At 44.2% G+C, this 16,524-nt stretch overlaps 2 protein-coding genes across 3 annotated transcripts in view; one reads left to right on the top strand and one right to left on the bottom strand.

Moving 5' to 3' along the window:
* Positions 1 to 16,524, top strand: part of LOC109881698 (synapsin-2) — a 194,520-nt gene that overhangs the window by 99,746 nt on the left and 78,250 nt on the right. The window lies entirely within an intron of this gene.
* The window catches only part of LOC109900014 (metalloproteinase inhibitor 4), a 39,485-nt gene that overhangs the window by 11,492 nt on the left and 11,469 nt on the right, over positions 1 to 16,524 (bottom strand). Inside the window, exons 2-3 of the mRNA XM_020495730.2 lie at positions 11,790 to 11,887; positions 7,376 to 7,490 (exon numbers count right to left, since the gene is read on the bottom strand). Coding sequence (XP_020351319.1) covers positions 7,376 to 7,490; positions 11,790 to 11,887 — 213 coding nt within the window. The remainder of the gene's footprint in view (positions 1 to 7,375; positions 7,491 to 11,789; positions 11,888 to 16,524) is intronic.

Here is a 16,524-nt window from a genome sequence, read left to right as displayed (position 1 = left end):
AAGATTAAGAAAATATTTACTAAATAAACTAAAGTAATTTTTAAAATTAAAAGTAGCACAATAAAATAACAATAACAAGGCTGTATACAGGGGGTACCTGTACCGAGTCAATGTGCGGGGGTATAAGTTAGCCAAGGTAATTTGTACATGTATGTTGGGGTAAAGTGACTATGCATAGATAATAAGAAGCAGCAGTGTAGAGGTCTGAAAATATGGCTGAATATAAACAGTGTAGTTATTCCCTCCGCAAGGCAATCAAACAAGCAAAATGCCAGTACAGGGACAAGGTGGAGTCTCAATTCAAAGGCTCAGACACGAGACGTATGTGGCAGGGTCTACAGGAAATCACGGAATATAAAAACAAAAACAGCCACGTCACGGATACCGACGTCACGCTTCCAAACAAACTAAACACATTCTTTGCCTGCTTTGAGGATAATAGAGTGCCACCGTCTCGGCTCGCTAACAAGGTCTGCCCCCCCCCCCCGATCCCCCCTTCTCAGTGGCTGATGTGAGTAAAACATTTAAACATGTTAACCCTCGCGAGGCTGCTGGCCCAGACGGCATCCCTAGCCGTGTCCTCAGAGCATGTGCAGACCAGTTGGCTGGTGTATTAACAGACATATTTAATCTCTCCCTATTCCAGTCTGTTGTCCCCACATGCTTCAAGATGGCTACCATTGTTCCTGTACCCAAGAAGGCAAAGATAACTGAACTAAATGACTACTGCCCCATAGCACTCACTTCTGTCATCATGAAGTACTTTAAGAGGCTAGTCAAGGATCATATCACCGCCACCATACCAGCCACCCTAGACCCATTTCAGTTTGCATACCGCCCCAACAGGTCCACAGATGACGCAATCGCCATCACACTGCACACTGCCCTATCCCATCTGAACAAAAACAATACCTATGTACGAATGCTGTTCATTGACTACAGCTCAGCATTCAACACCATAGTACCCTCCAAGCTCATCATCAAGCTGGAGGCCCTGGGTCTGAACCCCTCCCTGTGCAACTGGTTCCTGGACTTTCAGACGACCCGCCCCCAGGTGGTGAAGGTAGGAAATAACATCTCCACTTCGCTGACCCTCAACACTGGGGCCCCACAAGGGTGTGTGCTCAGCCCTCTCTTGTACGCCCTGTTCACCCATGACTGCGTGGCCATGCACGCCTCCAACTCAATAATCAAGTTTGCAGACGACAGAACAGTGGTGGGCTTAATAACCAACAACGACGAGACAGCCTACAGGGTGGAGGTGAGGGCACTCAGAGTCTGGTGTCAGGAAAACAACCTCTCACTCAATGTCAACAAAACAAAGGAGATGATCGTGGACTTCAGGAACCAGCAGAGGGAGCACCCCCCTATCCACATCGAAGGGACAGCATTGGAGAAGGTGGAAAGTTTTTAAGTTCCTCGGCGTGCACATCACAGACAAACTGAAATGGTCCACCCACACAGACAGTGTAGTGAAGAAGGCGCAGCACTGCCTCTTCAACCTCAGGAAGCTGAAGAAATTTGGCTTGTCACCCAAAACCCTGACTAACTTTTACAGATGCACAATCGAGAGCATCCTGTCAGGCTGTATCACAGTCTGGTATGGCAACTGCACAGCCCTCAACAGCAAGGCTCTCTAGAAGGTGGCATGGTCTGCACACCGGGGGCAAACTACCTGCCCTCCATGACACCGACAACACCCGTTGTCACAGGAAGGCCAAAAAGTTCAACAAGGACAATAACCACCTGAGCCACTGCCTGTTCACTCCTCTATCATCTAGAAGGCGATGTCAATACATGTGCATCAAAGCAGGGACTGAGAGATTGAAAAACAGCTTCTAGCTCAAGGCCATCAATGGACACTTTAATAAATAGATCGCTCGTCACTTTAAACAATGCCACTTTAAATAATGCCACTTTAATATTTTCTATATACCTGTATCTTACTTTACTCATATCACATGTATATACTGTATTTTATATAATCTACTGCACCATGCCTATGCCGCTAGGCCATCTCTCATCCATATATTTATATGTAGATATTTTCATTCACCCCTTTAGTGGGGAATTGTTAGATAACTTGTTCGATTTGTGTGTCATAGGTAGTGTTGGGAATTGTTAGAAATCACTTGTTAGATATTACTGCACTGTTGGAAATAGAGAGACACGCATTTCGCTACACTCGCATTAACATCTGCTAACCATGTGTATGTGACCAATAAAATTTGATTTGATTTGATTTGTGATGGGCTCTATTCCCCAGCCCAGCAGTGTTCTCTCATCATATGAACCACAGGCGGTTGGGTCTATTCCCCAGCCCAGCAGTGTTCTCTCATCATATGAACCACAGGCGGTTGGGTCTATTCCCCAGCCCAGCAGTGTTCTTTTATAATATGAACCACAGGCGGTGGGCTCTATTCCCCAGTCCAGCAGTGTTCCATCACGTGGACTGGAATATGTTTCATATTGCATCAAACAACATTGACGAATACGCTGATTCGGTGAGCGAGTTCATTAGAACGTGCGTTGAAGATGTCGTTCCCATAGCAACGATTAAAACATTCCCAAACCAGAAACCGTGGATTGATGGCAGCATTCGCATGAAACTGAAAGCACGAACCCCTGCTTTTAATCAGGGCAAGGTGACCGGAAACATGACCGAATACAAACAGTGCAGCTATTCCCTCCGCAAGGCAATCAAACAAGCTAAGCGTCAGTACAGAGACAAAGTAGAATCTCAATTCAACGGCTCAGACACAAGAGGCATGTGGCAGGGTCTACAGTCAATCACGGACTACAGGAAGAAATCCAGCCCAGTCACGGACCAGGATGTCTTGCTCCCAGGCAGACTAAATAACTTTTTTGCCCGCTTTGAGGACAATACAGTGCCACTGACACGGCCCGCAACCAAAACATGCGGACTCTCCTTCACTGCAGCCGACGTGAGGAAAACATTTAAACGTGTCAACCCTCGCAAGGCTGCTGGCCTAGACGGCATCCCCAGCCGCGCCCTCAGAGCGTGCGCAGACCAGCTGGCTGGTGTGTTTACGGACATATTCAATCAATCCCTATCTCAGTCTGTTGTTCCCACATGCTTCAAAAGGCCCACCATTGTTCCTGTTCCCAAGAAAGCTAAGGTAACTGAGCTAAACGACTACCGCCCCGTAGCACTCACTTCCGTCATCATGAAGTGCTTTGAGAGACTAGTCAAGGACCATATCACCTCCACCCTACCTAACACCCTAGACGCATTCCAATTTGCTTACCGCCCAAATAGGTCCACAGACGATGCAATCTCAACCACACTGCACACTGCCCTAACCCATCTGGAATACCTATGTGAGAATGCTGTTCATCGACTACAGCTCGGCATTTAACACCATAGTGCCCTCCAAGCTCACCATTTGTGAATTGATCGCCCCCCATCTAGCTTCAGAGTTTGTTCTGTTAGGTGACCTAAACTGGGATATGCTTAACACCCCGCCAGTCCTACAATCTAAGCTAGATGCCCTCAATCTCACACAAATCATCAAGGAACCCACCAGGTACAACCCTAACTCTGTAAACAAGGGCACCCTCATAGACGTCATCCTGACCAACTGGCCCTCCAAATACACCTCCGCTGTCTTCAACCAGGATCTCAGCGATCACTGCCTCATTGCCTGTATCCGCTACGGAGCCGCAGTCAAACGACCACCCCTCATCACTGTCAAACACTCCCTAAAACACTTCTGTGAGCAGGCCTTTCTAATCGACCTGGCCCGGGTATCCTGGAAGGACATTGACCTCATCCCGTCAGTTGAGGATGCCTGGTCATTCTTTAAAAGTAACTTCCTCACCATTTTAGATAAGCATGCTCCGTTCAAAAAATGCAGAACTAAGAACAGATACAGCCCTTGGTTCACCCCAGACCTGACTGCCCTCGACCAGCACAAAAACATCCTGTGGCGGACTGCAATAGCATCGAATAGTCCCCGTGATATGCAACTGTTCAGGGAAGTCCGGAACCAATACACGCAGTCAGTCAGGAAAGCTAAGGCCAGCTTCTTCAGGCAGAAGTTTGCATCCTGTAGCTCCAACTCCAAAAAGTTCTGGGACACCGTGAAGTCCATGGAGAACAAGAGCACCTCCTCCCAGCTGCCCACTGCACTGAGGCTAGGTAACACGGTCACCACTGATAAATCCATGATTATCGAAAACTTCAATAAGCATTTCTCAACGGCTGGCCATGCCTTCCGCCTGGCTACTTCAACCTCGGCCAACAGCTCCGCCCCCCCCGCAGCTCCTCGCCCAAGCCTCTCCAGGTTCTCCTTTAACCAAATCCAGATAGCAGATGTTCTGAAAGAGCTGCAAAACCTGGACCCGTACAAATCAGCTGGGCTTGACAATCTGGACCCTCTATTTCTGAAACTATCTGCCACCATTGTCGCAACCCCTATTACCAGCCTGTTCAACCTCTCTTTCATATCGTCTGAGATCCCCAAGGATTGGAAAGCTGGCGCAGTCATCCCCCTCTTCAAAGGGGGAGACACCCTGGACCCAAACTGTTACAGACCTATATCCATCCTGCCCTGCCTATCTAAGGTCTTCGAAAGCCAAGTCAACAAACAGGTCACTGACCATCTCGAATCCCACCGTACCTTCTCCGCTGTGCAATCTGGTTTCCGAGCCGGTCATGGGTGCACCTCAGCCACACTCAAGGTACTCAACGATATCATAACCGCCATCGATAAAAGACAGTACTGTGCAGCCGTCTTCATCGACCTTGCAAAGGTCAATCACCATATTCTTATCGGCAGACTCAGGAGCCTCGGTTTTTCGGATGACTGCCTTGCCTGGTTCATCAATTACTTTGCAGACAGAGTTCAGTGCGTCAAATCGGAGGGCATGCTGTCTGGTCCTCTGGCAGTCTCTATGGGGGTGCCACAGGGTTCAATTCTCGGGCCAACTCTTTTCTCTGTGTATATCAATGATGTTGCTCTTGCTGCGGGCAATTCCCTGATCCACCTCTACGCAGACGACACCATTCTATATACTTTCGGCCCGTCTTTGGACACTGTGCTATCTAACCTCCAAACAAGCTTCAATGCCATACAACACTCCTTCCGTGGCTTCCAACTGCTCTTAAACGCTAGTAAAACCAAATGCATGCTTTTCAACCGGTCGCTGCCTGCACCCGCATGCCCGACTAGCATCACCACCCTGGATGGTTCCGACCTAGAATATGTGGACGTCTATAAGTACCTAGGTGTCTGACTGCAAACTCTCCTTCCAGACTCATATCAAACATCTCCAATCGAAAACCAAATCAAGAGTCGGCTTTCTATTCCGCAACAAAGCCTCCTTCACTCACGCCGCCAAGCTTACCCTAGTAAAACTGACTATCCTACCGATCCTCGACTTCGGCGATGTCATCTACAAAATGGCTTCCAACACTCTACTCAGCAAACTGGATGCAGTTTATCACAGTGCCATCCGTTTTGTCACTAAAGCACCTTATACCACCCACCACTGCGACTTGTATGCTCTAGTCGGCTGGCCCTCGCTACATATTCGTCGCCAGACCCACTGGCTCCAGGTCATCTACAAGTCCATGCTAGGTAAAGCTCCGCCTTATCTCAGCTCACTGGTCACGATGGCAACACCCATCCGTAGCACGCGCTCCAGCAGGTGTATCTCACTGATCATCCCTAAAGCCAACACCTCATTTGGCCGCCTTTCGTTCCAGTACTCTGCTGCCTGTGACTGGAACGAATTGCAAAAATCGCTGAAGTTGGAGACTTTTATCTCCCTCACCAACTTCAAACATCAGCTATCTGAGCAGCTAACCGGTCGCTGCAGCTGTACATAGTCTATTGGTAAATAGCCCACCCTTTTTCACCTACCTCATCCCCATACTGTTTTTATTTACTTACTTTTCTGCTCTTTTGCACACCAATATCTCTACCTGTACATGACCATCTGATCATTCATCACTCCAGTGTTAATCTGCAAAATATTAATTATTTGCCTACCTCCTCATGCCTTTTGCACACATTGTATATAGACTCCCCCTTTGTTTTCTACTGTGTTATTGACTTGTTAATTGTTTACTCCATGTGTAACTCTTTGTTGTCTGCTCACACTGCTATGCTTTATCTTGGCCAGGTCGCAGTTGCAAATGAGAACTTGTTCTCAACTAGCCTACCTGGTTAAATAAAGGTTAAATAAATAAAAAATAAATTTAAAAAAGCTCGTCATCAAGCTTGAGACCCTGGGTCTCGACCCAGCTCTGTGCAACTGGGTACTGGACTTCCTGATGGGCCCTCCCCAGGTGGTGAGGGTAGGCAACAACATCTCCACCCCGCTGATCCTCAACACTGGGGCCCCACAAGGGTGCGTTCTGAGCCCTCTCCTGTACTCCCTGTTCACCCACGACTGCGTGGCCACGCACGTCTCCAACTCCATCATCAAGTTTGCGGACGACACAACAGTGGTAGGCTTGATTACCAACAACGACGAGACGGCCTACAGGGAGGAGGTGAGGGCCCTCGGAGTGTGGTGTCAGGAAAATAACCTCACACTCAACGTCAACAAAACTAAGGAGATGATTGTGGACTTCAGGAAACAGCAGAGGGAACACCCCCCTATCCACATCGATGGAACAGTAGTGGAGAGGGTAGTAAGTTTTAAGTTCCTCGGCGTACACATCACAGACAAACTGAATTGGTCCACCCACACAGACAGCATTGTGAAGAAGGCGCAGCAGCGCCTCTTCAACCTCAGGAGGCTGAAGAAATCCGGCTTGTCGCCAAAAGCACTCACAAACTTCTACAGATGCACAATCGAGAGCATCCTGTCGGGCTGTATCACCGCCTGGTACGGCAACTGCTCCGCCCACAACCGAATAATTTTGCACGCCCAATTTTTCAGTTTTTGATTTGTTAAAAAAGTTTGAAATATCCAATAAATGTCGTTCCACTTCATGATTGTGTCCCACTTGTTGTTGATTCTTCACAAAAAAATACAGTTTTATATCTTTATGTTTGAAGCCTGAAATGTGGCAAAAGATCGCAAAGTTCAAGGGGGCCGAATACTTTCGCAAGGCACTGTATACTGTACTCAATACCATCTACTGTATCTTGCCTATGCCGCTCTGTACCATCACTCATTCATATATCTTTATGTACATATTCTTTATCCCCTTACACTTGTGTCTATAAGGTAGTAGTTTTGGAATTGTTAGCTAGATTACTTGTTGGTTATTACTGCATTGTCGGAACTAGAAGCACAAGCATTTCGCTACACTCGCATTAACATCTGCTAACCATATGTATGTGACAAATAACATTTGATTTGATTTGTTCTATCTTCTTATGAAGCAGTACTTTACCTGACAGCAGGTAGTGGACCTTGTTGTTGGAGTCTAGTTTGACTCCACACAGGGAGGAGAAGACAGGTGTGTACACATACTGGATGTCCTTCACCTTCTCAAAGCCTTTTAACATCTACAGGGTGGAGAACAAAAACATACCTTTAGTGTTGCACAGTGCTCCAACCAGGGCCTAAAATGATCAGCCAAAATATAATTTTTGGCAAAAATTACACCAACAAACACAATAAATGTAGTATTATTTAGAAGTAAACCAAAATATCACAGTGGTAACACGACTCAAGTCATGTTTGTGCCTGTGAGATTGAGAGTCTGACTAGAAGCCATGTTCTATTCTCTTCCCTAACAGTTGAAACTCAAACAATGAAAAACAACCTAGCTTGTGAACAAAACAATGTAAATAGCCAAGAAACACAAGGACACTTCAGTAGAATTTCGTTTCAAATAAATTAGACCAACTTTTATACCTGTGAGTAGCACTTCTAAAAATGTATCTTTCACTCAGCTCTTCAGGTATGCACAGCCCCCAGCGAGGTGTTGCAGCGCTAGGTGGGATAGGCTATATAGGATTCGTAATTCTTTGACTTTGTGCGATTACATTACTAGCTATGAAACAAAAAGGCAGAAATACTTTGAAAACAGCTACAGCAGCATTTATTTTACTGTAAATGTGATCAAACTTGACTTTTTATTCAGAAATGTGAGTGAAATGCGCGCACTGTGGAGCCTTGACCACCTACAAATGTGACTGGTGAAATATACATTTTACCTGCCAATGCCAAAATCTAGCTGCATTTGGCGATGGCGGGTGTTGAAATAAGGTACCCTACAAACCTCTAGTTTTGCACAGTGCTCCAACTATAATCTACATGTACCATACAAACCTCTGGTGTTGCACAGTGCTCCAACTATAATCTACATGTACCATACCGAAGGGGAAATCATTTCAGTGCATCTGTATCAAACATACGTTTGTACTGTGAAATGCATTCCAGCTGTGATCAGTTACATGTTAATGTTGAGCCAAGAATGACTACTTTTGTAGAAAATATTGACTTACATTTTAATGTTTAACCAATAATTACTACTACTGTACAAAGTAATAAGTTACATGGTAATGTTGAACCGAGAATGAATGACTGCTTTTGTAGAAAGTTATTCATCTTTTATTTTATGCTGTCTATGTTATGAAACATAGGAGCACCACTCTGGGTCTCTGGTACTAACTGTTTTGTTTATAGTCACATGTGCCGAATACAACAGGTGTAGACCTTACCGTGAAACGCTTACTTACAAGCCCTTAACCATCAATGCGGTTCTTAAGACAACAGAGTTAAGAAGATATTTACTATATAAACTAAAGTGAAAAATATAATGAGGCTATACACAGGGGGTACCAGTACCGAGTCAATGTGCATGTATACAGGATAGTTGAGGTAATTTGTACCTGTCAAAAGTTGACACATCTACTCATTCCAGGTATTTTCTTTATTTTTACTATTTTCTACATTGTAAAATAATATTGAAGACATCAAAACTATGAACTAACACATATGGAATCATGTAGTAACCAAAAAAGTGTTAAACAAATCAAAATATATTTTATATTTGAGATTCTTCAAAGTAGCCACCCTTTGGCTTGACAGAGTGTCTTGGCATTATCTCAACCAGCTTCATGAAGTAGTCACCTGGCATGCATTTCAATTAACAGGTGTGCCTTGTTAAACATTCATTTGTGGAATTTCTTTCCTTCTTAATGCATTGAGCCAATCAGTTGTTTTGTGACAAGGTAGGGGTGGTATACAGAAGATAGCCCTATTTGGTAAAAGACAAAGTTCATATTATGACAGCAAAAAAAAAATTCAAGGACTTGCAGTTGCAAAAACCATCAAGCTCTATGATGAAACTGCCTCTCATGAGGACCGCCACAGGATAGAAGGACACAGAGTTACCTCTGCTGCAGAGGAAGAGTTCATTGGAGATACCAGCCTCAGAAATTGCAGCCCAAATAAATGCTTCACAGAGTTGAAGTAACAGACACATCTCAACATCAACTGTTCAGAGGAGACTACGTGAATCAGGCCTTCGTGGTCAAATTGCTGCAAAGAAACCACTACTAAAGGACAGCAATAAGAAGAACAGACTTGCTTGTGCCAAGAAACACGAGCAATGGACATTAGACCTGCAGAATTCTGTCCTTTGATCTAATGGATCCAAATTTGAGATTGTTAGTACCAACCGCCATGTCTTTGTGAGATGCAGAGTAGGTGAACGGATGATCTCCGCATGTGTGGTTCCCACCGTGAAGCATAGAGGAGGAGGTGTGATGGTATGGGGGTGCCTTGCTGGTGACACTGTCTGTGATTAATTTAGAATTCAAGGCACACTTAACCAACATGGCTACCAAAACATTCTGCAGCGATACACCATCCCATCTGGTTTGCACTTAGTGGGACAATCATTTGTTTTTCAAGATGACAATGACCCAACACACCTTCAGGCTGTGTAAGGGCTATTTGACCAAGAAGGAGAGTGATGGAGAGCTGCCTCAGATGACCTGGCCTCCACCATCATCTGACCTTACCCCAATTGAGATGGTTTGGGATGAGTTGGACCGCAGAGGGAAGGAAAAGCAGCCAACAAGTGCTCATCATATGTGGGAACTCCTTTAAGACTGTTGGAAAAGCATTTCAGGTGAAGCTGGTTGAGAGAATGCCAAGAGTGTGCAAAGCTGTCATAAAGGCAAAGGGTGGATACTTTGAATAATCTCAAATATAAAATATATTTTGATATGTTTATCATTTTAGCCTACAATATGTGTTTCTACACACCTAGGCCTAGGCTATGGACGTATTCAAGACAAGGTCATTTTTATTGATTTCAGTTTGTCAGTGTCAAAGTAGCCTGCCATTTCGATCATTTGTGCAGTATTAAAAAGGATTCTGCCAACCCTAAGCTACTAAAAATGTTCCCCATGTGTGCAACTATAAGTGACCTGTACTCTACTGCTCTATGTCAATACGCAAATGTGATGATATGCACGCAATGCTTTATTATAAAGGTAATATTTTGTCTCATGTGTTCCGGTACATCAGAACTCACCAGGTCATCCCCCTCTAGCGCTCACTTTTTGTTCCGGCACCTCCCCATTTATCATTTAAGCACTGGCTGTAGATAAAACTGCAGGTTAACCTTTATTAAATGTGATGCAGAACCAAGGTTTTCCTTGGACTCACCTTGATCAACTTTTAGTAGATACAGTACCAAGGTTCTACTGGACTCACTTTGATCAACCATTTTTAGATACAGGACCAAGGTTATACTGTAAATAAAGCTGTCGGTACAGGACCAAGGTTCTATTGTAGATCAAGCTGTAGATATAGGACCAAGGTTCTACTGTAGATCAAGCTGTAGATACAGGACCAAGGTTCTACTGTAGATAAAGCTGTCGATACAGGACCAAGGTTCTATTGTAGATCAAGCTGTAGATATAGGACCAAGGTTCTACTGTAGATCAAGCTGTAGATACAGGACCAAGGTTCTACTGTAGATAAAGCTGTCGATACAGGGTCAAGGTTCTACTGTAGATATAGGACCAAGGTTCTACTGTAGATCAAGCTGTAGATACAGGACCAAGGTTCTACTGTAGATAAAGCTGTCGATACAGGACCAAGGTTCTACTGTAGATAAAGCTGTAGATATAGGACCAAGGTTCTACTGTAGATAAAGCTGTAGATACAGGACCAAGGTTCTACTGTAGATAAAGCTGTCGATACAGGGTCAAGGTTCTACTGTAGATATAGGACCAAGGTTCTACTGTAGATCAAGCTGTAGATACAGGACCAAGGTTCTACTGTAGATAAAGCTGTCGATACAGGACCAAGGTTCTACAGTAGATAAAGCTGTAGATATAGGACCAAGGTTCTACTGTAGATAAAGCTGTAGATACAGGACCAAGGTTCTACTGTAGATAAAGCCGTAGATACAGGACAAAGGTTCTACTTTAGATAGAGCTGTAGATATAGGACCAAGGTTATACCCTAGATAAAGCTGTAGATACAGTACCAAGGTTCTACTTCAGAAAGAGCTGTAGATACAGGACCAAGGTTCTACTGTGGATAAAGCTGTAGATACAGGACCAATATTCTACTTTAGAGCTGTAGATATAGGACCAAGGTTCTACATTAGATAGAGCTGTAGATACAGGACCAAGGTTCTACTGTAGATAAATCTGTAGAAACAGGACCAAGGTTCTACTTTAGCTAGAGCTGTAGATACAGGAACAAGGTTCTACTGTAGATAAATCTGTAGAAACAGGACCAAGGTTCTACTTTAGCTAGAGCTGTAGATACAGGACCAAGGTTCTACCGTAGATAAAGATGTAGATACAGGACCAAGGTTCTACTGGACTCACCTTGATCAGTTTGATCTCATATTGGATCATCTTCAGGTAAGGAGAAGTGCTGTTGCTAGGAGACACAACCTTTTCCCCAGAGATCTTTCCTCTGATCACTGAGAATAAAGAGAGGATCTGATTAGCATTACATTACGATCCAGTCCCCTTCCGTTTTTTCGACATTTTGTTACATTACAGCCATTAAAATGGATTAAATAAAACATATTCTTCATCAATCTTCACACAATACCCCATAATAACAAATCGAAAACAGGTTTTTAGAAATGTTTCCAAATGTGTTCAAAATAATAAATAACATACATTCCTTATTTACATAAGTATTCAGACCCTCCAAATACTCCTCCGCTATGGGTCCCCCTCATCACTGTCAAACGCTCCCTAAAGCACTTCTGCGAGCAGGCCTTTCTAATCGACCTGGCCCAGGTATCCTGGAAGGATATTGGTCAAGGGCAGTCAGGTCTGGAGTGAACCAAGGGCTATATCTGTTCTTAGTTCTGCATTTTTTGAACGGGGCATGCTTATCTAAGATGGTGAGGAAATTACTTTTAAAGAATGACCAGGCATCCTCGACTGACAGGATGAGGCCAGTACAAAAACATCCTGCTAGCTTTTTCAAGCAGAAATTTGCATCCTGTAGCTCTAACTCCAAAAGGTTTTGGGACACTAAAGTCCATGGAGAACAAGAGCACCTCCTCCCAGCTGCCCACTGCACTGAGTCTAGGTAACACGGTCACCATTGATAAATCAATAAGCGTTTCTCAATGGCTGGCCATGCCTTCCTCCTGGCTACTCCAACCCTGGCCAAAAGCTCCGCCCCCAGACCTATATCCATCCTACCCTGCCTATCTAAAGTCTTCGAAAGCCAAGTTAATAAACAGATCACTGACCATTTCGAATCCCACTGTACCTTCTACACTGTGCAATCCGGCTTCCGAGCCGATCATGGGTGCACTTCAGCCACGCTCAAGGTACTAAACGATATCATAACCGCCATCGATAAAAGACAGTACTGTGCAGCCGTCTCCATCCACCTGGCCAAGGCTTTCGACTCTGTCAATCTCCGTATTCTTATCGGCAGACTCAATAGCCTTGGTTTTTCTGACGACTGCCTCGCCTGGTTTATCAACTACTTTGCAGACAGAGTTCAGTGTGTCAAATCGGAGGGCATGTTGTCTGAACCTCTGGGGGTCTCTATGGGGGTACCGCAGGGTTCAATTCTCGGGCCGACTCTTTTCTCTGTATATATCAATGATGTCGCTCTTGCTGCGGGCGATTCCCTGATCCACCTCTACGCAGACGACACCATTCTGTATATTTCTCCAACTGCTCATAAACCAAATAAAATAAAATAAAATAAAATTTATTTATATAGCCCTTCGTACATCAGCTGATATCTCAAAGTGCTGTACAGAAACCCAGCCTAAAACCCCAAACAGCAAGCAATGCAGGTGTAGAAGCATGGTGTGTACTGGTGTAAACGCTAGTAAAACCAAATTCATGCTTTTCAACTGTTCGCTGTCCGCACCTGCCCACCCGAGTAGCATCACCACCCTGGGTGGTTCCGACCTAGAATATGTGGACAACTATAAATACATAGGTGTCTGGCTAGACTGTAAACTCTCCTTCCAGACTCATATTAAACATCTCCAATCTAAAATCAAATCTAGAGTCGGCTTTCTATTTCACAACAAAGCCTCCTTCACTCACGCTGCCAAGCTTACCCTAGTAAAACTGACTATCCTACCGATCCTCGACTTCGGCGATGTCATCTACAAAATAGCTTCCAACACTCTATTCAGCAAACTGGATGCAGTCTATCACAGTGCCATCCGTTTTGTTACCAAATCACCTTATACCACCCACCACTGCGACCTGTATGCTCTAGTCGTCTGGCCCTCGCTACATATTCGTCGCCAGACCCACTGGCTCTAGGTCATCTATAAGTCTATGCTAGGTAAAGCTCTACCTTATCTCAGTTCACTGGTCACGATAACAACACCCACCCATAGCACACATTCCAGCAGGTATATCTCACTGATCATCCCCAAAGCAAACACCTCATTTGGCCACCTTTCCTTCCAGTTTTCTGCTGCCTGTGACTGTAACGAATTGCAAAAATCGCTGAAGTTGGAGACTTTTATTTCCCTCACCAACTTTAAACATCAACTATCTGAGCAGCTAACCGATCACTGCAGCTGTACATAGTCCATCTGTAAATATCCCACCCAATCTACCTACCTTATCCCCATACTGTTTTTATTTTATTTACTTTTCTGCTCTTTTGCACACCAGTATCTCTACTTGCACATCATCATCTGCTCATTTATCACTCCAGTGTTAATCTGTTAAATTGTAATTATTCGCTCCTATGGCCTATTTATTGCCTACCTACTCATGCCTTTGGCACACACTGTATATAGACTTTCCTTTCACTACTGTGCATTTGACTTGTTTGTGTTATTGGCTTGTTTGTTTACTCCATGTGTAACTCTGTGTTGTTGTCTGTGTCACACTGCTTTGCTTTATCTTGGCCAGGTCGCAGGTGGGATTTGTGCTTACAGCCCGACACCGTGCAGGATGTTTGGCATTTGCCAGAGAACACCAAGATTGGCAAATTCGCCACTGGCGCCCTGTGCTCTTCACAGATGAAAGCAGGTTCACACTGAGCACATGTGACAGACGTGACAGTCTGGAGACGCCGTGGAGAACGTTCTGCTGCCTGCAACATCCTCCAGCATGACCGGTTTGGCGGTGGGTCAGTCATGGTGTGGGGTGGCATTTCTTTGGGGGGCCGCACAGCCCTCCATGTGCTCGCCAGAGGTAGCCTGACTGCCATTAGGTACTGAGATGAGATCCTCAGACCCCTTGTGAGATCATATGCTGGTGCGGTTGAACCTGGGTTCCTCCTAATGCAAGACCATGCTAGACCTCATGTGGCTGGAGTGTGTCAGCAGTTCCTGCAAGAGGAAGGCATTGATGCTATGGACCGCCCATTCCCCAGACTTGAATCCAATTGAGCACATTTTGGATATCATGTCTCGCTCCATCCACCAACACCACGTTGCACCACAAACTGTCCAGGAGTTGGCGGATGCTTTATTCCAGGTCTGGGAGGAGATCCCTCAGGAGACCATCCGCCACCTCATCAGGAGCATGCCCAGGCGTTGTAGGGAGGTCAGACAGGCATGTGGAGGCCACACACACTACTGAGCCTCATTTTGACTTGTTTTAAGGACATTACATCAAAGTTGGATCAGCCTGTAGTGTGGTATTCCACTTTAGTTTTGAGTGTGACTCCAAATCCAGACCTCCATGGGTTGATACATTTGATTTCCATTGATCATTTTTGTGTGATTTTGTTGTCAGCACATTCAAATATGTAAAGAAAAAAGTATTTAATAAGAATATTTCATTCATTCAGATCTAGGATGTGTTATTTTAGTGTTCCCTTTCTTTTTTTGAGCAGTGTATATATAATATGACATTTGTAATGTCTTTATTGTTTTGAAACTTCTGTATGTGTAATGTTTACTGTTCATTTTTGTTTATTTCACTTTTGTATATTATCTACCTCACTTGCTTTGGCAATGTTAACACATGTTTCCCATGCCAATAAAGCCCCTTGAATGGAATTAGATAGATAGACTAGATAGATATACACTATAGATACTGTAGCTAGATATACACTATAGATAGATAGATAGATAGATAGATAGATAGATAGATAGATAGATAGATAGATAGATAGATAGATAGATAGATAGATAGATAGATAGATAGATAGATAGATAGATAGATAGATAGATAGATAGATAGATAGATAGAATTCCTGTGCACCATAGACGGTATCTGAAGTGTCTTGGTGTACCCTCTGAACATTGGTGCAGATGAATGACAGATAGAGCGAACAATATAAAAAATGTCTGTCTTCACATTAAGCCTGAGAACAAATGTATAAACTTCAAACTCAACAAATGAATCAGTGTCCTTGTCATGTTCACAAAGATGGACTGTCAGAGCCTTTAAAGTATTGAAAATTAGTATGCAGAGTGTGAGCCTGGTCCTATAGAGATGGTAATGAAGCTGCAGATTGAGATTCAGTAGTGTGTTACTGTTGCTTTCCCACTGGCTCACCTTCAACTACTAGTCTACAGGGCTGTGTTGGTCTACAGGGCTGTGTTAATCTACAGGGCTTTGTTGGTCTACAGGGCTGTGTTGGTCTACAGGGATGTGTTGGTCTACAGGGCTGTGTTGGTCAACAGGGCTGTGTTGGTCTACAGGGCTGTGTTGGTCTGCAGGTCTACCGGCTGTGTTAATCTACAGGCCTGTGTTAGTATACAGGGATATTTTGGTCTAAAGGGCTGTGTTAATATACAAGGCTGTGTTAGTCTACAGGACTGTCTTGGTCTACAGGGATGTGTTGGTCCACAGGGCTAACAACACTATAGTTTAGACCTATACTAATTCTGTAGTTTAGACCTGTAGTAACTCTGAAGTAACTCTGTAGTTAGACAACTAGTAACTCTGTAGTAACTCTGTAGATTAGACCTGTAGTAACTCTGTAGTTTAGACCTGTAGTAACTCTGTAGTTAGACTAATAGTAACTCTGTAGTTTAGGCCTGTAGTAACTCTGTAGTAATTCTGTAGTTAGACCTGTAGTAACTCTGTAGTTTAGACCTGTAGTAACTCTGTAGTTTAGACCTGTAGTAACTCTGTAGCTTAGACCTGTAGT

This window comes from Oncorhynchus kisutch, linkage group LG1 (genome assembly GCF_002021735.2).
Source record: "Oncorhynchus kisutch isolate 150728-3 linkage group LG1, Okis_V2, whole genome shotgun sequence".
NCBI classification, from domain to species: Eukaryota; Metazoa; Chordata; class Actinopteri; order Salmoniformes; family Salmonidae; genus Oncorhynchus; species Oncorhynchus kisutch.
The sequence above is the reverse complement of the archived record's forward strand: the minus strand, read 5'-3'. Positions and strand labels throughout refer to the sequence as shown.